Source organism: Ruditapes philippinarum, unplaced genomic scaffold, assembly GCF_026571515.1.
Source record: "Ruditapes philippinarum isolate M1 unplaced genomic scaffold, ASM2657151v2 ctg1029_1_1_1_1, whole genome shotgun sequence".
Lineage (NCBI taxonomy): Eukaryota > Metazoa > Mollusca > Bivalvia > Venerida > Veneridae > Ruditapes > Ruditapes philippinarum.
Genome location: NW_026858064.1, coordinates 299815 through 321360, shown reverse-complemented (window position 1 = coordinate 321360; position 21546 = coordinate 299815). Strand labels below are relative to the sequence as shown.

The window sequence follows — 21546 nt, the reverse complement described above, 5'->3', positions numbered from 1 at the left end:
TTTTGGGTTTTACGTCATATCGACACAGTACAGGTCATATTGCGACGTTCCAGCTTTACTGGTTGAGGAAGACCTCTGGTGCCCATTCGTGCATTATTTCAGGCACGAAAGGGCACCTGAGTAGAACCACCGACGTTCTGTAAGCTAGCTGGATAGCTTCCTCACATGAAAGAATCCAAAGTCCGTCGGGATTCGAACCCACAGCGGTGTGAAGTGGTTTGAAGTCAACAACCTTAACCACTCGGCCACAGACACCCCTTGTTGGTCAAGTAACAAGCAAATGAACATGGTATTATGTATTATATTATGGGTACTTACAAAATAGTTGAGTTTGTGTGGGAATCCAATTATATGTTTTACAATAATCTTGTGTGATCCTTTATTGTTACACAGCTTACACACATATCTCGGGGGTATTTTCGGTAAATAACTTCGGATTTCATAAATGTTATCAAGACCTGAAAAAAAAATTAAAAAATTTCTTTATCCCATATCCTGCCAATTTTCTAAAATCGGAGAGTTCAGCGTCCATTTTCAAAATGGTCTATCATGGGGATATCAAGATTTGGTCAGCCACATTCAGAAACTTGAGAGTAGTGATGTAAATTAATATGTGGCGTTACTAAAATCTTACACCACAAACAAATCATCCATCATTACAATATAACCCGCAGGTTTCCTTTTTTTAACTAAAATTATGGACGGATGAAGCTCATTAACTATTGGATATTTGCCGGACAGACGATCGTGACACTATACCATGATATGTCCGGAAGTTACTCCCGGTGTATAAAACATTGTTTTTGCACTGCAGAAAATAGTGTATAAATTCTAAACTATACCTAGCATAGGCTCATTGACGTAGTTCGGTAACTCTCTATATAGCAAGCATTCCACTTCCTCCTGAACTGGTTCCGCAGGCACTTCTGGCTCGGTGCCAACATCCATTTCTTCGGTCTTTTTCTCTACAGTAACATCTGAATAATCCAAATATGATTTTATTTAGGTTTATTCACTCATTATATGAAACTGATGAAATAGACTTTGAGGCAAGGTAAAAGTGAACTAATATTTGAAGTGATTACATTTGATTCTGAGAAAATTACCTTTAACAAAAAGAGTTGCTCAACACCGGAAATTTGAACTTCAAACAGAGAAAAAATAAATGTAAGGGTTACCTGCCTTTAAGAAATGGCGTCACACTATGACAGTAAATAATTCAGTTTTTCAAGAGATGTCTTTTAGTTTCTAAGCAATAAACTAAATAAATTTCCGTAAAATTTGACGAACGTTGAGACCGACAAAAAATTCACTACTTTACCTCCACCTTTTTACTTTAAAAGGTGAGGCTACTACAGACAATGATTATCAGTATTGTTGTATGTTTTGCAAATCAGACAGGAATTTTTTTCTACTGTTTACATCAGTGACAGAAACATCTTATACCGCCATCATTCTTGGGCACATATTATGAGTGAATCGCATGCTGAGGCTAACATTTCGCTGTTATGTAAATTCATATGCGAGTATCAGAAAAAAGTGCTAAATCACAATATTGTAATTGTTTTCGTACTTTTTTTCCTAATAAATATGTTTTATATGTAATATGCAACAACACAGTATAGGTCATACGGCAACTTGCTTACTTTACTGGTGGAGGAAGGACCTCATGTGCCCTTCCGTGCATTATTTCAGACACGAACAGGCATCTGAGTAGATCAACTAGACACTGGCATCAGGTGTAAGATTCTTATAGTTTAGTAGTGTGAAAATTGCTGTAAACAATTAACTTACTTTCGTCCGTCTGTTTTACTTCCTTGACATCAGACGTTGAAGCTTTATTTTGTTGACTGTCAGTACTGCTGCTAATACTTGATGTTTTCTTCATGGACTTGCTGTCTTTAACTTTACCATGTCGGCTGTCTCTACTATCTCTGTGTATTAAACAAACAGTTTATACAAATCTAAAAATAAATCTATTTATAGAACAAATGAAAAAACTTGCGTTATCTCGCATACATCTTTTTTCAGTGACTCCCTTTCTATCAATACTTTTTGTTGTTCTAAGATTAAAAGTTATGCAAACTATATCTAATGACCTATCTATCTTACAAATCTATTTATAGAACAAATGAACAAACTTACCCATCTCGCGTAGATCTTTTCTCTGTGACTCTCTTTCTATCATTACTTCTTTTCCTGTTTGTAGCGGAGCTTCTGTCCGATTCCCTACCAGGTTTTCTATCTCCACTACCTTTCCTATTTCCTGCAGAACTCCTACCAACATCTCGGCTAGTTTTTCTATCTCTTTCTTTGCTGGACCGACGGACCCGATCCCGACTTAATCGTCTTCCACTGTCTCTGCCTGTATCTCTTCTCGCTATTCTATGATCCCTTTCTGATGAATCTATAGAATGATGTCATAAAATGGTGTCATAAAAATGATGTCATAAAAATGATGTCACAAAATGATGTTGTAAAAATGATGTCATAAAATGATGTCACAAAATGATGTCACAAAATGATGTCACAAAATGATGTCATAAAATGATGTCACATAATGATGTCATAAAATGTCATGGAAAACCTATTTCATCTTATTATAATTAATATATATCATGACATAGTCACAAAAATGAGTGAACAATGTACTGTGAATTTATCTTACTTCATACATATGAAATTTTGTGGTTTTGTCACAAAGAACATTTTCGTGGGTTCTTTAATTTCGTGGACTGTTTTTTAAAATAATGTGGTGCAAAATAATCTTAAAGCAGATGAAATGAAATTTTGTTGATCTTAAATTCATGGACTGACCTTTCCACGAAAACCACAAATATTAGTTCCCCACAATTAATAAAATAATTTTGCAATAATGGAAGAACCCTTCTGCAATAATGGAAGAACTATTATATTTTTTATTGGATTATTTCAGCAGCAAGCATCAAATTGTATTTAATTTGTCATTATCACTCAATTTATGAATACCCTCTTAACAATTAAGGGTAACACATTCAAAATTGAGAAAAATTAGCTAATAAAACCCCTCTTTATAACAATATTCTGCAACATTACCAACTGCACATAGATAAAACCCATGAAAATGTTAGCCAAATAAACGTTTTCCTTAAAGAAAGTGGTAGCCTGAGTAGTTACGGGATCTACCTCTAAACCCAGCGATCATTTGTTCAATTCCATACTTAAGTCTCAAGTGATTTACATGATTTATTTATGACAAAGTACTAAACAAGTTGCAGGTCTTTTTTTTTGGCTGGATTTTACGTCGCACCAACACAGTACAGATTATATGGCAATTTTCCAGCTCTACTGGTGAAGGAAGACCTCAGGTGCTCCTCTGTGCATTATTTCAGGAACAAACGGGCACCCAAGTAGAACCACCGACATTCAGTAAGCTAGCTGGATAGTTTCCTCACATAAAAGAATCCAAACTTTGAAAGTCACTATCCGATGGATTTCAAACCCACAGCAGTGAGGGGCAAGAGGTTTTAAGTCAACGACCATAACCACTCGGCCTCGAACACCAACACCTGATCTGGTTTCATAATCAAACTAACAGCAAAGCAATGAAAGCATGTATGTTTAAACTATATGTTAATTTGTATGTTATATATTTTACCTCGTCTTATCTTCGTTGTGACAAGAACAGACTCTAGATATTCACTCCGTTCATCTTTATTGGTCGTGTAAACTCGGAACAGGTAGTCTGTCTTCTCTTGTAAACTTTCGAAAGAAAAACAATATATTATAGATCTTCAGTTTTCATTAATACCTCCAGATCTGTTTGCTACAAAAGTTACTTTTATTTTATGCCTCTCTTTATAGACATATACCTTACTTAGACACATCCATTACATGGTGTTGCCGAGCTCTGTTTTATATTTCAGATAGATATATAGAAAGTACTAACTCTTAAAGGAGTCCCACTGAAGTCAAAAAGCATAAAAACATAAAATTTGTAATTCTTACATATACATCTCTTACATAAGTGAAGCGCTTAAAATAGAAAAAAAATCTGAAAAAGTTAATAAAGAAATAAACACAGAATTAAATTGAATATTTTTTGTGTCATTCTTAGTCCGATTTGAGTGAAAAGCTTTGAATTAATTTCTTTAAATGTCATTTTGCGCAATAAAGATGATGGTTCAAGTAAAGCTGAGTGAAGGAATGATCTGAAAATTTGCACACACGTTATTGGTCCAGACCTTTATCAAATGGTACACAAATCATGAAAAATTATTTCCAGTCCAGTCATGTAAAACACCTCAGTGGAGTCCCTTTAACAGACTTAATTATTTTTATGGATCTACAAAACAGTTTATCAAAAATTAAAGGAATTCCAATGACTAAATACAAAAATTAGACTACCAAACGTATAGAATAACTCAGAATACTTTATCATGGAAGCTTTTATAAATAAATCTGAGGTGATCCCTTTTATGTAAATCTCTATAAATCTCATTAAAAAATTATAGCAAATATTTGGAAATTGTAGATAATAGCACTAATGCTAAATGTATTTATATCACCTACCCATTCACTTCAAATTCATGTTTTGTGGTTGTGCCGACTCTAACCCAGCGTATTTCTCGTGCATTTCTATATTCTACGACATATTTATCTATCAACGCCTCCTCATCCTCGTGCCGTGTCCTCCAGTGAAGTATCAGCCACGTGCACTGCACCGACCTTGTCTCTAACGGACCTAGTGGCTTTGGTGGTATTACTAAAAATAGAAAGTTAACAATTATACTTATACCATAAAACAATATATATAACATAATACCTTATTCCATAATATAAGAATTACATTATACAGTAGAAAGCAATATCAATCAAAATTCATGCCAAAGTTATGGACCTTGAAGAGTGACCTTCAATTATGATCCAAAAGACATGCGTTAAGTTTTAAGTGACTACCTTTAGTAGTGTTTAATTATGACCTGACCAGTGTCAACAAAGGGTGAAATAAACAAACAATACACACCTTGGACATCAGAGTCGGACTTTGACCTATATCTGGACACTGCGTCTTGTCGCGCGTCCATTTCGATGTCTGAATTTCCAGCTAGCAGGTTTCTCGCCCCCGGCATGCCGACCGACGGCTTGGGTAACGTGTTGGAAGCTATACCTGAACATGAAACATATAAAATCACATTCTTTGAAATTATTCTGAATCTTTAAGTGCTAGCATTCTTAAACGGACTCCACTGAGGGTTTTTTGACGGGACTGGAATTTTTTTTCGTGATAAATACACATATGATGTAGGTCTAGACCAATAACTTTTGTGCAAAATTTCACATCATTTGCTCACTCTGTTTTTTTTCAGAATAATTATTTATGATAATTAAGAAATACACCAGGAAATAAATTGAAAACCATATCTTAGTGCTATTCTTAGCTTGATTTGAGTGAAAAGTGTCATTTTTCAACAATAATTATTCTGGAAAAACAGAAATTTTGCACACAAGTTATTGGTCAAGACCTACATCAAAAGGAACATTAATCTTCAATAATCTACACTCAGTTTATTTATCCATTTTTTTTTAAAGTTAATAGGGGCCACACATAGAATAAAGTAAATATAAAGTAATTTATATATCATAATTTGTTGATGACAGGGATGCACAGGGGATATTGACAAAGGAAAAGTTTATTATATCAAATAAAAGGTTGCTATGGTAACCATACCTGTAATCATTGTGGTTGGAGGCAGAACCGAGGCTTTCAACGGTTTACCAGAACTGTCAACATCAAACCTGCTTGGTCGAGATTCCATCTGAAACACTGAGAGAAAAAACAAGAATTCAATTAAGCCGCGTCACGACAAAACCAACATAATGGGTTTGTGACCAGCATGGATCCAGACCAGCCTGCGCATCCGTGCAGTCTGATCAGGAGCCATGCTGTTCGCTATCAGTTTCTCTAATTGTTATAGGGTTGGTAAGCGAACAGCATGGATCCTGATCAGACTGCGCAGGCTGGTCTGGATCCATGCTGGTTGCAAACCCATTATGTTGGTTTTGTCTTGACGCGGCTCAATTTTTTTTATTTCTGCTATGTTAAGGTCATCTGACACTTATTAGATCAAAAATAAGTAAGCTTTTTCATGCTGTAACATGCGGAATATCCTAAACAAGCCATTTTTCAGTTGTTGTTTTTTTTTTGTTGAGTAACAACCTGGGTAAACTTGATTGAGCTAGTTTGATTAACCTCAGTTCACACCAGATTTTATGTTGCACCAACCAATTTAGATCATATGGCACCGAAACAGGAAAGATGATTTTGGCTAATATCTGGGGGGTGACAAACTGTAAACAATACAAGGTGTCAACATAAATAAACAGGTTGAAGACTTAATATGAATTATCTTTGTTGAGCAAGTAATTGTTCAAATATCAGAAATTCAGAATGTAACAAAATTAAATCAATACTAGTATGCACAATAACAAGACACACAAATAGTAAACAACTTACACTCCTGAGCCTTCCTTTGGAGAGTCTGAAATAAAAACACAACATATATAGTGGTAACAAAATTAAAATATTTTCATATTTCACTTGTGGCTGTGCCACTTGTGAAAAATACCTTTTGGTGCTCACTCGGTGAAATATATTTCAATCTTACACTGAACTAAACAAATATCCTGTATTTATTTCTTTTTGGTTGGGTTTAATGTCACACAAACACAGTATAGGTCACATGGTGGGCGACTTTCCAGGTTTACTGGTGGAGGAAGACCTCAGGTGCCCCTCTGTACATTATTTCAGGCAAGAAGAGGCACCTTATCATAACCATGGACATTACCTTAAGCTACCAGTCCTAGATAACTTTCTCTTGTGAAGAATCCAAATTTTTTTTTCTTCATATCAAACATAGCCAGGTTAAAAACAGTTAAGAAAGTTAAATGTTACTGAGTCAGTGAGAAGAATGTACCACCAGACTGAACTTCAAACACAAAACCTCCAAAATACCATTCAACAGAATTATCATCTGAGCTACTTAGCATATTTCAAATTTTCTCAGTGATCAGTTCTATAATAATACCATAACTTAAAATACATTTGAGCCATGCCATGATAAAACCAACATAATGGGTTTGCAACCAGCATGGACAGTCTGATCAGGATCCATGCTGTTCGCTATTATTTTCTCTACTTGTGATAGGGTTTGTAAACGAACAGCATGGATCCTGATCAGACTGCGCGGATGCGCTGGCTGGTCTGGATCCATGCTGGTCGCAAACCCATTATGTTGGTTTTGTCATGGCGCGGCTCATTCTAACTTTGCTTCGATCATACTTACCAGTATATGGGCATCACTAGTAAGATGAGCTTTGTATATCTCCTCACTCAAGCATGTTACATTACAATCCTGGAAAAAAAACAAACACAAATATATCAAGTTATTTTTCAAATTACTGACGCCTCTTCCTTATCGAAATTTTCATTAAAATACATGCAGTTTTCCCAAAAAATCATGTAATGGCGTGGGTTGAAACCCTGTCAGGGGCAAGCCATTGTTTCCTTGAGCAAGAAACTTCACATTCATAGCTTAGCACTGGTTGGTTCCAGGAACAGATTCGAGACTGTTTCAATTAGCATATAGCTTCCAACACAATCAAACATAAAAAAAAAATTGTATAAACTAACCTAGTAATTTTAGTGATGATTTTTCCAAGATTAGGCTAATATCTCTTTCCCAACTAAGTGAGAAAAACCACTTATCACTCCACAATTATAACTTCTTAACAGTTTTTCTTTTTAATACGCTTACTATGGAAATTTATTTAATGTAGGTAAATATAAAGATGTAACACTGAATCTAATAAATGAGGATAAGCAAGTGTTGCAAAAGTCACAAAGCACATGAATTTAAGTAAATTAAGTAAATTCTACTGCAGTTACAGATTTTATCAATGTGACATCACAGATACCTCTGTCTTGAAATGTATTTTTATAACTGAACTAACACATAGCCACTAATGTACTTATAAATAAGTTTTCATATGTTATGTACTTAATAAGTTTTCAGATACCAGTTAGATTTGTACAGGTCTTACAGTGAAAACACATTTGTAATTTCTGTTTTAGTTTTGTTTTAAGTCCTACGAACACTATAAAGGTTACATGGCGACTCTCTAGTATTATTAGTACAGGAAAATCTTCAGTTTTTCTAAGAGGCACAATCTGGAACCGGAGCTGAATCAGCAAGCTCAAAAGCTTTCACAAGAAAAATTCTCGGTTCATTAAATGAGCCGCGCCATGATAAAACATAGTGCGCTTGCGAAAAGCATGGATCCAGACCAGCCTGCGCAAACGTGCAGTCTGATCAGGATCGCGCATCCGCGTAGTCTGATCAGGATCCATGCTGTTCGCTATCAGTTTCTCTACTTGTAATAGGAATTGTAAGCGAACAGCATGGATCTTGATCAGACTGCACAGATGCGCAGGCTGGTCTGGATCCATGCTGGTCGCAAACACATTATGTTGGTTTTGTCATGGCGAGGCTCAAATATTTTTAGAAGAATTATGGTACTTACATTACATATGATCCCTGGGGGAGGGATTACTGCTACAGCAGGTGCAGGAATACCACTTGGAGCTTGATTGACTAGAACACTTGGAGGCAGTCCTTGCACAAGTACTCCACTTACAGGTAGTGTTTCCATTGGCTCACTGTTTGCAGGTGGTACATTTGCCACAACACCTATTATCATAGATGAATATATGTAATATAAATATCATAAACCAATATTGTAAAGTTATCTTCAGTTTATTTCAAAAGTTATTCAAATAAAATTAAAAGTCTATATATATGATTGCAATCTGCAAGAGACAGAATATATTTTTGTAAGAAAGAAAAATTAAATCAGAAAATTATGTAAAAAATAAATAAATAAATATTTTAAGATAATATTCTTCATTTGGCTTAATAAACTAAGTTCTTAACTTCCTTAAGTTCGTAACTTTACAAACCTCTTTACTTCCTTAAATTCTTAACTAAGTTCTTAATGTTAGTAATTTCTTAACTTAAGTAAGTTCTTAATTTAACTAAGTTTTACAATATCATCTTAAAACATGAGATCTATACCTTGTGCTTTCTGGTCATCTGTGATAGGTAAATTTCTTTCAGCTTTCCTTATTCCAGGTGCATCATTTATATCATCATATCTATCTCTCCTCTGTACATCCCGATTTCCTTGCTTCGATCTTTCCCTGCTCTGTATATCACGATTTCCACGCACAGCTTCTTTTCCTTTATTATCAGATCCCCTACTTCTGTATGAATCATAACGTTTATCCCTTGACCTACTTTCATAGTTCTTTTTTTCACTGCATCTTGACTTATCATCTCTTTTTCTACTGTTCTCACTATCAACTTCTCTACTTTGATATCCCGTACCGTCTCCACTGTGTCTGTAATCAGCGATATCTTCAACGTCATCCTCGGCTCCAAACAAGAAGTCCTCGTACAGCATCCCGCCATCTTGTGACTTGTTGTCACCATGTTCTACCATCTCTGGAAACTCCTCCATATTTGCCATATCATCACCATAGTGATCATATTCTTCGCTCCTAGAGTCAAATCTCTCATCTCTTTCACGGTGATAGTAATCGTCATAGAACTTCTCTCTTTCCCCTTCCTTGTAATTTGGCTGCTCCCTGTCTCCATAGTAACCAGTTCTATCACTTTCTCTCTCTCTGTATCCAACATCTCTTCTTCTGTCGGTTTCTCTTTCTCTAGCGTCTCTGCTAAATTTTTCAAATCTGTCGTCAGTTCTTCTTTCATTCTCATCTCCATGCCTGCTTGTTTGATACGTGTCAATGTCTCTATCACTAGATCGAGTAGTATGACCGTAATCGAAAACCTTCAGAGACTGTGAATACCCATCGTGTGCTTCTACGCTTCCACTTCCGTATCTCTCTAGTGATTCCTGCCGTCTCCCACTATAATCCCTCTCATCTGGTCTCGCCGTCCTGTTCTTACTGTCCTTATTATAAGCATCGTACTCATCAACATACGGAACATTTTCATTTTGAGACTTCTTGTTGTCCCACTTATCGTCATACGATCTTGACATTCTACTGGAATCGGGAGGTTTATCATCATTAGGATCACAACCACTGTAGTGCCATCTCTCGGGGTCATACTCATTTCTTGGGGCATTTCCTCTCTCTGCTCCAAAACCTTTTTCTTCGTCTGCCCTAAACGGTTCTCTTTGAAAATATTTCTCACCGGCAGTCTGTTGGTAGGTCACACCATGATACCTCTCATAGTCATTACCATCATCGGCTTGGTAGTTATTGAATCCACGAAAATTATCATCATTTACAGGTCTATGTGATCTGTCAACACCTGTTTGATAATCATCATGTGGTCTTGAATCACTTGAGCTTTTGTAGCTCATTTGTGCACTTAAATTTTGACTTTGCAGTTGAGATTGGTTTGGAGCAAAATCACCCCCTTTATCAGCTCTGTGTAACTTCCCGCTTATTTCACTTCTCTGTGTCTCACTGCCGTAGTAGTACCTATCAAAGTCACTTTTAAATGGTTCACTCTTTTTATTCATATCGTCATAACCTTGATCTCTAACAGAACTACTTGCCGGACCTCTGTAACGATCAATTTCATCAAGAGCTTCCTTTCGTGTAAAACTACCAGCCTGTTTTGATCTATCATGCTCCATAAAAATGTCCATCTTTTTATCTACCTCATACATATTACTACCCATCTGCTGATTCGATATACTAAACTGTTGACCTTGACCCTGATTTGAAACTATGCCATGACCTTGACCCACATTTGAGGGGACGGTAAACTTTGGAGTGGGAACTGCAGCAGGTACTTTAAATCCTGGGTTTGAAATTCCCTGTCTATTATCTTGGTTTGCAGGAAGATTCCATATTCCTTTTTGTATGTTTTCAATGGTATTTTTGGCATTTTGAAAGATTCTTTGCTTGGCCACTTGTGGAGATATATTTGAAAGTTTCTTAGCAATAGCTCTAGCTTGTTCAACATTAGACGGAATGCCTTTTCCAGCATCTGGTTCTACTGTTTGACTTCCGGGATTTTTTAAGATTCCTTTATTCACCTTGGAAATTACACCAAATACTGAGTTGCTGCTAGGAGCTGGCTGCGGTGGTAATGGGGTAGGTTCATACCCTGGATCAAACCCAAAACCTGGGATCTGTTGGCTGTTTTTTTCCATGATTTTATGTAGTGACAGGTTATACTTCTACCTGTAGGAAAGAAATATAAAATGTAAGGACAGTCAACCTTTATCACAGAGCGCTAAATCTGATTGGCTAATTGACAGTCAAGTTTGAAACAAAATCATTTTTGAACTTTACTAAACCAGTATGGCAGATAAGCAATAATGGACAGATGTTTGTATTTTATTTTAAATCAGAGCAACAGATAAGCTTTAAAAGTGAATTGGGTATTACTCCATCATTTCCTTTGGAATTGGGTATTGGCTCTATTTAATTGGGTATTCAAAATCTCGATACCCTATGATTTCAAGATCAATTGGGTATTCATATATGAAGATATGAATTTTATGGTTTAAATTAAATTTAGATAGGCCTATCTTAACTGTTTTAAAAAGAAAATAGGATTAACAATTTACTAGAACTTTTCACAATTGTTTTATTTTTTATATAAAATGCTCATGTTATATTCCATAATATTTTTAACAAGTTCGTTTTCTGACTGATTTTTGATTATTTGTGACAGTTTTGTTTCAAATCACTTTCCCTTTTGTACGACGCCATATTGCTTTTCAAAGCATCTATTGTTACAGCTGGGACCTACTTATTGATGGTCTCCGCAAAATCAACGGTCTCTGCTGGTCTGTAAAGACCGTCAACCTGAGTAGACAAATCGACGGTCTCATGCTTAGTCGGTCTTTGGAGACCGGGGACCGTCGAAGACCGGAGACCGTTGATTAGTTGGCATTGATTCGGAAATATTCCGATATCATGCATATTGATATGATTTGTCCAAAACAGATTAATTTTGCGGTGATGAAAATGACAATATGCACGGGTTTTTAAGACAATTGCGTATTTTATTTTTTTAATGGGTTTTGATACGCATTCTTAAAAAATCAATTGCGTATTTTATAAAATTAATTGCGTAAATACGCAAATACGCACCTTATCTGTTGCTCTGTTAAATTAATAATTATTTTAAATTAATAATTACACAGTTTGAGATTGTTTTTTAAATAATGATTGAGCATGAAATTAAATGATTTTTTTAAAAACTTAACAGCTAGACAACAAAAGGTCGAATGATAAGTTGTTAAGAATATAGCATGTCAATAATCTAAAAATAACAAATAATAAAAAAACAGCTCACAAAAGTCACAGTTTACTCAAAATAATTAGTTAATCTAGATTTAATATATATTGCTTTGTGTTTATGAGCAGTATACTTCCTTTAGATGAAAGGCGTAACCGTCATAAACTATAATAGTGTATAACAAGCCGGTAACAGATGATATATTGGACTACATAGAAAATGATCTAGTTCAAATTCCCACCCCCCCTCACCCATTTTTTACCCCCCCCACCTTTTCAACCTTATAGCCCTTATCCCTTTAATTCCTTTATGGGCCCCTTTTAGTTGATATTATTTCACATTACATGTCCCACTCCTTTCATCCTTATGTCTGCTCTAGGTTTTTTTTAGTGTGTCGGGGGCCGCGTCCTGTGAACGTTGCCTTTGCCTTGTTGTAGCAATGCTACATGATATTTTTTGGTCTACATTTCCAAGTTATGAAGGTGTTACATGAAAAGAACACTGCTTGATAATGTCAAAAAACTTTATTTTAACAAGAAATATTTAACACTCTTTTTTTGGTGATTTTTTTAGTCTATCACATATTCATATACCTAAAACTGTCATTTTCCTAAAAAAGTGAAAATTCTAACCCCAGTCAGTTTTTACATCACTATTTGAAATATTTCCAAAGAAACAGTCTTTTCACACTTCAGTATTAAAAACTTGAACTTCTGAACATGCAATTTATCCAAATACACGGAAAAAAGCAGCACATGCCATAAGTTAATGCTCTTGGAACTTCGGTTTGGACTTGTGTCAAAATGTTAAAAACGACAAATACGGTGCCTTACATGAGTAAACATTAAATGATTAATACTGTAATTTTTAGTGAATACTTCCTCCATCATATTCCATGTATTAGTGGTAATTATTTTAATGACAAGTTACACAATCGGGGATACACGTTCATTGCATCACTCTCACATTGCAATGCCAATGGCAATGTCATAAACAAAGAAATTGTCAGCATTTCAAAGGTTGAAACATAACTAATGTCATTACTGTTACATCAATGATCATGCATATCAAGTAAATAAAACAGAATTTTAGAACACTAATTTTAATGGCCTAGTGTATAGTAATCACTGATTCAGTGCCAGTAATAGCAATATCAATTCGTTTCCCCACCCACTGACCCAATCACTGAAAACTGGCCGTATTTCTTTATCTGAGCATTGTCATAATAAACTGTGAACAGTTCTTATAAAACAGGAGTTATTGCAACATTATTACAACTTACACCAAGGGAAATACTTCTTCAATCGCAGAAAATATGTGAAATATGTATAATCTGTTTGTTTTTTCACAAACAGGAAGTTGACAGTACTACTTTCGGATTGCTCTCAAATTTACCGCTGTTTTCAATGAGTGTCCAAGATAAGGTACACTATTGCACGCAGGTCACAAATCTTCAAAAATAAATACTTTGTCCAGGTCCAATGATGAAATTAAAGGGTATATTCGAAAGATTGATAATTATTTCATAAGAAACGCACATTTACTTGAGTGTAATGGACTTGAAAGTGAAAAATATATGCAAATCTTTTCTTTCCAATTTGATTTCATTTAGAAAGGTGCGGGTTCAACGATATAAAAATACGGTTACACATTAATTAATGTTTCTATTAATAAATGCAACTATTTTTACTGACCAACGAACTGTTGTCTAAGAATAATTTACAGGCAAAAACGTCATGGGTTTCCCGATTTATTGAGGTCAGACATTTTCATTGGTCTGCGCACTTCGTTGCGCAGCGCCATCTAGCGAGCGTAGCATTGCTACTTGTTGATCTTTATTCTTGTTTTTTTTTAAAACCAGAGTATAGCCTGTATTTCTAATGTGTTAAAATTTCAATCAGACAATGGCCATGATAAATTTGGTGTTGCGTTAGCAATCTCCTGGTTCATTTTTCCATATTAGTAAATTTCACAATATCCCCCACAATTAGATAATTTCATGACACAAATCCCAAATTTGCCATGAAGCGTTTTCCCATGAATAAAAGCCTGCTGTTGTAAATATGTGAATTCTTTGTTTGGTAAAGATTATCAGGACAGTTAGAATCATATGCAAGGCGGAAAGCATAATTGCAAATGAAAGACGGATGAGTAATTAAAATGAGAATATATGCACTTTGTGTTTCTAATGGAAACTGCACAAGTTTAAATAACATGTTTCATGTCCGAAAAAATCGAATAGCCGAACACTGTTACATTTTATGACTTTCCTTACATTCTTGTATCATTAACAAGAAATATATTTCTGAAACACTGCAAAATGAGAGAAATAAACATTTTACTGCTGATTTATACAATATAATGCACTGTCCCTGAATATCATGTATTTTAAATTTAAAGTTAATGAATAAATTACCTCCATTTTTAACGGCGTACCGTTATATTTACACACTGTCATTTCCGAAATAAAATTGTTGAACACTACTAAATGTTCATAATGATATTTAGGCAGCACACCACACTAAATGAAACCACAGCTTCGAATGGCCAGCAAATTACAGAGACTGTTTTGAAGGTAGCTGTTACACTATTACAAAGTGACTGGTTTGAAGGCAGCTGTAACACTAGTACAAAGTGACTGGTTTGAAGGCAGCTGTTAGACTATAACAAAATAACTGGTTTGAATGCAACTTAACACTAAATATATTACAAAGTGACTGTTTGAAGGCAGCTATTATACTATTACAAAGTGACTGTTTGAAGGTAGCTGTAACACTATTACAAAGTGACTGGTTTGAAAGGAGCTATTATACTATTACAAAGTGACTGTTTGAAGGCTGCTGTAACACTATAACAAAGTGACTGGTTTGAAGGCAGCTGTAACACTATAACAAAAGGACTGGTTTGAAGGCAGCTGTAATACTATTACAAAGTGACTGGTTTGAAGGCAGCTGTAACACTATAACAAAGTGACTGGTTTGAAGGCAGTTGTAACACTATAACAAAGTGACTGGTTTGAAGGCAGCTGTAACACTGTTACAAAGTGACTGTTTGAAGGCTGCTGTACACTATTACAAAGTGTTCATTTTGAAGACAGCTTTAACCTAAATTAGCAGAGTACTGTCTTGATAACTGTTACGATATAGAATGTATATAAAATATCTCAATTTTTGAAAATATTTGCATTATAACAAGAGGGCTGAATTGATAGATAAAAAATTCATCAGAAACGTTTTGTGAATGTCAATTTTTAACATGTCATTTTGACACTGTTACTTTATAACATGAAGCAATCTAACATTATATTGTAACTTTATAACATCAGAACATTTTAACATGTTAAGGACGTTTTCGGGAGTTTTCATATAGACATATAGGCAAAACTAAAACTGTTCAATAGAATTTTTTTAAACTTGGCATGTTGTTAGAATATGATAACATTTTAAGCGGAAAAAAATTGGGGTCACCGTTTTCGTTTTTTTGAGTTATCTGCACCTGAATCAGACTTTTTTTACTTATTTGAGGTCATTTCAAGGGCAGATAACTGATACATACTTAAATGAATTCTTGTTTTTACTTCTGGATTATGTTTTTCTTTTTATTGTCGAGTACAAAACATAAAAACATGCAATTCCTTACATCGTTTCTGTTAATTTTTTTCAATGAAAATAAAGGTACTTTAAATTCTTAAAAAATAGGCCATTTTTTAAGAAAACATGCACAGGTTAAAAGAAAAAGTGGGAATAAAAACTACCCACTCTAAATTTGTTCTTGAAATTTTGCATATCAATAAAAACGAAGGTAAGCTTCATGAAAATAAGAAAGAAAAAATTGTATTGTTTCAATTCATTGTAAATTATCTGCCCTTGAATTTAACAAAAATGTCCAATTCAAGGGCAGATAACTCAAAAATAAGAACGGTGACCCCAATTTGTTTTTTTTCGCTTAAAATTTTTCTGTTATCATATTCTAACAACATGCCAAGTTTAAAGAAATTCTATTGAACAGTTTTAATTTTGCCTCTATGAAAACTCCCGAAAACGTCTTTAATTGCTTTAATATTGACTATATACTTTAATCTTGTAACATCATAATAGTAATACAAACCTTTTAACTAACATTCAAGGTACTCCACTTAGATTTTTTGACATAACAAGACAGGGTCTCCTGATGTAACACCCATGAATGGTGTCTTACGTCACACCCCAGGGAAGATAAAAATACAAACACTGTTTTATTTTGTTCCCAAATTTATTCATTGTTTCCAGCCTTGGACAAATTACAACTTATACATCAAAGCAACTGTGACATCCACAACAATTTATTCACCATGAACACAAATTTACCATTCACAAATAATTGTCCATAAAACTATTTTTCAGTTTATATATAACAAGAACAAGTCAGTAGTTTGAAAATAATTCTGTTAAGACAGATTGACTTTCAGGATTATCTTAAAATTATGTTTTCTGACCTCATATAACTCTCAGCAATTTAATAACACATACATGTATATAACCCATGTTTTTCTTTGGTTTGGTGTTACGATGCACCAACACAACTTCAGTCATAATGGCTCCTAAATAGGAAAGTTGATTTTGGCTAACCTCGGGGTTGGTAATTTATTTATTATATATAGTTGATACCATTTTTCATTTCTCACTATCCTCAGGCCAGATGGAGACTCTAAACATGATTTGGGTTCATCATATGAGCAGCGTCATGACAAAACCAACATAGTGGGTTTGCGACCAGCATAGATCCAGACCAGCCTGCCCATCTGCACAGTCTGATCAGGATCCATGCTATTCGCTTACCAACACTATTACAAGTAGAGAAACTAATAGCGAACAGCATGGATCCTGATCAGACTGCGCGGATGTGCAGGCTGGTCTGGATCCATGCTGGTCGCAAACGCACTATGTTGGTTTTGTCATAACGCGGCTCATATCTTGTTACATTATTTTCATTGGTTTTTATTAAGAAAAAGAAGTGTTTTCAGGAATATAAAAGAAATCTGAACTTCTGGCAAAAGCTTGAAAACTCGTATCCATGGTAATGTTTTTATCCAATATCCAATGTTCATACATTATTCTGAGCATTTAGAGAGATTTATTACCAAATTCTGATCCGTACAGTATGTATATTATCTGTATTATAAATTTTCAACATGCACTTCTTAGTAAGTTAATCGATAGTTAAATCATTGTTAAAACTCATTTCAAGCATTGTCGTATTAAACAGTAATGTATGCGTGTATGGTGTTGCCAACGAATATCATTTTATTCAAGAATGGGCCTCCAACTGCTGTAGTAATAATCGTCTTTGTTTCTCTAATTCTCCCTCGCTCATGTCACTCCCCGAAGAATAACCACCCTGAAAATATAGTGAAAAAATACTTTATATTACAAATACTCTCCTTCAGCAAGTTTGTGGTAGTCCATCATGAATATAGCAGAATAATGATAAACATTTAACACAGGGATAGCATAAAGTAAAGATTTAAGAATACAATGATTTGTCTTTTAAAATTACACCGGCAAACTATTTTGTTTTTGTTGTTGTTTTGTTTGGTTTTAGGGCGCAGCAACACACTTTAGGTCAAAATGGCGCAAAACTGGTAAGATGATTTTGGCTTACCTCCAGTGTTACAAGCTTGAAGCAGCACCAGGGGTCAAAATCACCTCACCTGTTTGAGCTAAGAGATGCACAGACTTCAGTGATTTGAACTTATTTGGTCGTTTTCTTGCAAATCACACCAGGGATAAAAAGTGGAAATTCTGATGCCTCAACCCTTAAATGGCAACCCCTCAAGCACAAGGGGGACACTGGCAACTTTAAAAACAAAATGAATCCATCATACCTTTCTATGATCATAAACTGGGGTTGGTTTGCCAACAATTTCAACTATTTAGCATGCACTTTTACATTATAACATTGTCAAAAAGAGAATATGTATTATTATCCCAGAGAAAAATAGAGCTAAAATTTGCTCTGAAAATACATTTTTTAAACTAGAAATTGTGTCATCAATGCCACGGATGCCCCCGCATGCAGCCAAAATTTCAGATGGTGCATTAAAGTATTTTTTTCATTTTAAGTTCAAAGCCCTTAAAAAACTTTTCAAGGTTAACACAAACCATTTTCATACAATGTTCAAGGCACTGGGAAATATATGGGCAGTCTTAACCTTTTAAAAATAGCATATGCATATTTGGTAGCCAAAATAATGGCTAAAAGTATGAGTGCTGAAAACTGAAAGTTCAAAATTTTTCCAACATTCAGGAAAGATAAGTTTGTCTAAAATCATTGAACCACGACCAAATTAAACTTAAACTGCTTATTCCTAAGATGTACCTATATTATTTTTCAAAATTAATTAGGGGACATAACTCTGCCAAAAAATCCTCAAACCATGACCAAAATTCCAACTTGACCTGCCCCATTCCTTTGACATATCTAATTGTCAAGATTTTAAGTTGAATATGTAACACTGTTGGGTAGATAATGAAACAGAAACTGTAAAATTTCATATTATTTTCAAAGTGAAAGGGGCATAACCCCTCTGCAAAAATCATTGAACCATGACCAAATTTGAACTTGACCTGCGCATTCCTTTGACGCATCCATATGTCAAGTTTGAGTTGAATGTGTTGTACGCTCTTGGGGAGATAATGAACGGAAACTGAAAAATTTCATAATTGTTTTCAAAGTAAAAGGGGGCATAACTCTGCCAAAAATCATCGAACCATGACCAAATTCGAAACTTGACCTGTATTTCTCATGACATATCCATATGTCAAGTTTGAGTTGAATGTTTTGTACCTTTGGGGAGATAATGAAGGGAAACTGAAAATTTCATATTAATTTCAAAGTGAAAGGGGCATAACTCTGCCAAAAATCATCGAACCATGCACCAAATTCGAACTTGACCTGTATTTTCTCATGACATATCCATATGTCAAGTTTGAGTTTGAATGTGTTGTACCGTTGGGGGAGATAATGAACGGAAACTGAAAATTTCATATTATTTTCAAAGTAAAAGGGGCATAACTCTGCCAAAAATCATCGAACCATGACCAAATTCGAACTTGACCTGTATTTTCTCATGAAATATCCATATGTCAAGTTTGAGTAGAATGTGTCTGTACCGTTGGGGAGATAATGAACGGAAACTGAAATTTCATATTATTTTCAAAGTAAAAGGGGCATAACTCTGCCAAAAATCATCGAACCGTGACCAAATTCGAACTTGACCTGTATTTTCTCATGACATATCCATATGTCAAATTTGAGTTGAATGTGTGCAACCGTTCTTAAGATAATGAACGGAAACTGATGATGACGGAATGACAGAATGACGGAAGGACGGAAGGATGGAAGGACGGAAGGACGGAAGGATGGAAGGACGGAAGGACGGAATGACGGAACAGGGTAACACTATATGCCCCGGCCATTACATGGCGGGGGCATAAAAATACAAAATGATTTAATGATAACATTTGTCAGAAATCCTAAGATGACATAAACAAATAATGTGTATGACAGTATCTTAGAATAATGCTGGTATTTTAGAATATGATAAAATATCTTTACGTTTCCAACAGATATACAACCTTAATTCAGTTTCCCAGTTGATCAATAACCATCAATAACAGATAGGGGAGCGGTGAACTAGTGGTTAAGGTGTCTGCCTCTCACCCCAGGAATCATGGGTTTAAGCCCTAATCTGGTCACGACCATGTTTTTCCACATGATACCAGTACTGGTTGGTTCTAGGAAGAGCACTCGAAAGTGATTAATATGAGTTGCAATAACTTATTTCGCAATCGAGCACAAATAAATATGTTTAAACCAAACTATAACAGATAAGTAATGACCTTTCTTTTTCAGGACCGAAATTGTAACAATATTATTTTTTGGATTTGATGACCAAAATTTTCAAGCCAAAAATTATGTCACAAGGTAAAAGTTATCAAAATCCTTTGGTTACTTAACTAAGGATACCCACTAGATATATATATAGTAAAACTTTGTCAACACTATTATCTTGCTGAAACAACATAAAATTATCAAGTTTCAAAAATGGCCAATAAGTAAAACTAGGTCAAATCATCACCATATTTAAAAGTTAATACATTACTCCCATTTTTATGAAATCTGGTCAAAGATTCAATTTTGAAAAAAAACCAAAACAACTTTATAAACTAACATTGTGCACATATATCGAAAAATATTTGTATCACTTCACTAGAACAAGTTAATATTTCTTTCTTTTTTTTTTATAAAAATCTTGATAACCAAATTTCCATAATTGGTGCATTACAATTAAAACCTAGCTCTCTTTTTAACACTGATTGCATTGAAAGCAAATAAAAACTGTAACCAAGGAAAAATATAGACACAGAAACTAAACAACATCAAAGTGAAAAAATATTTAAATTTCCCTTCAGAAAAAAAACCTTTTGCCCAACCAATCAAATATTTTTTTGCCCAAAGTTAACCTGTTTTTTTTGTGCTAAGTCTATTCATAATCATGCCAAATATATCTGTAATTAATCAAATTGTATTCAATTTATACTATATCAACTTTGCTGAATTGTTTGTTCAGTTGCCAGTTCAATAGGGAAAAAAACACAGCATAAAATATTTTCAGAGAGTAATCTAATACTGTTGTCATATAAGGAATATCAATTATGAGGAATATCAATTATGAGGAATATCAATTATGAGGAAAATCAATTGAGGGAAAACCAATTATGAAGAAAAATCAATTATGAAGAATATCCATTATGAGGAATAACAATTATGTGGAAATCAATTATGAGGGAAATCAATTATGAGGGAATAACAATTGTGAGGAAAACCAATTATGAGGAAAATCAATTATGAGGAATTACAAGTATCAGGAATATCAATTATGAGGATTAACAAGTATGAGGAATAACAATGATGAGGAATAACAATTATGAGGAATAACAATTATGAAGAATATCGATTATGAGGATTAACAATTATGAGAAAATCAATTATGCGGGAAATCAATTATCAGGGAAAAACAATTATGAGGAAAATCAATTATGAGGAGTAAGAATAATGAGGAAAAACAATTATGAAGAAAATCAATTATGAGGAATTACAAGTATAAGAAATAACAAATATGAGGAAAATCAATAATGAGGAAAAACAATTTTTATCCTTGTAGCTCTCTGGTTAT

The 21546-nt window shown here is 34.4% G+C and overlaps 2 protein-coding genes across 3 annotated transcripts in view; both read right to left on the bottom strand.

Annotated features, from left to right (window-relative positions):
- LOC132751966 (uncharacterized) overlaps positions 1 to 14877 on the bottom strand; it is a 36030-nt gene extending 21153 nt beyond the window's left edge. For both annotated transcript variants that reach the window (XM_060742194.1, XM_060742193.1), the window contains exons 1-13: positions 14746 to 14877; positions 9114 to 11263; positions 8563 to 8729; positions 7326 to 7394; positions 6497 to 6521; positions 5711 to 5806; positions 5006 to 5149; positions 4552 to 4744; positions 3638 to 3741; positions 2146 to 2407; positions 1795 to 1934; positions 843 to 977; positions 319 to 458 (exon numbers count right to left, since the gene is read on the bottom strand). In XM_060742194.1, coding sequence (XP_060598177.1) covers positions 319 to 458; positions 843 to 977; positions 1795 to 1934; positions 2146 to 2407; positions 3638 to 3741; positions 4552 to 4744; positions 5006 to 5149; positions 5711 to 5806; positions 6497 to 6521; positions 7326 to 7394; positions 8563 to 8729; positions 9114 to 11232 — 3594 coding nt within the window. In that variant the 5' untranslated portion in view covers positions 11233 to 11263; positions 14746 to 14877. The remainder of the gene's footprint in view (positions 1 to 318; positions 459 to 842; positions 978 to 1794; positions 1935 to 2145; positions 2408 to 3637; positions 3742 to 4551; positions 4745 to 5005; positions 5150 to 5710; positions 5807 to 6496; positions 6522 to 7325; positions 7395 to 8562; positions 8730 to 9113; positions 11264 to 14745) is intronic.
- Positions 14878 to 16561: 1684 nt separating this feature from the next.
- LOC132751979 (pre-mRNA-processing factor 40 homolog A-like) overlaps positions 16562 to 21546 on the bottom strand; it is a 35140-nt gene continuing 30155 nt past the window's right edge. Inside the window, exon 19 of the mRNA XM_060742212.1 lies at positions 16562 to 17705. Coding sequence (XP_060598195.1) covers positions 17616 to 17705 — 90 coding nt within the window. The 3' untranslated portion in view covers positions 16562 to 17615. The remainder of the gene's footprint in view (positions 17706 to 21546) is intronic.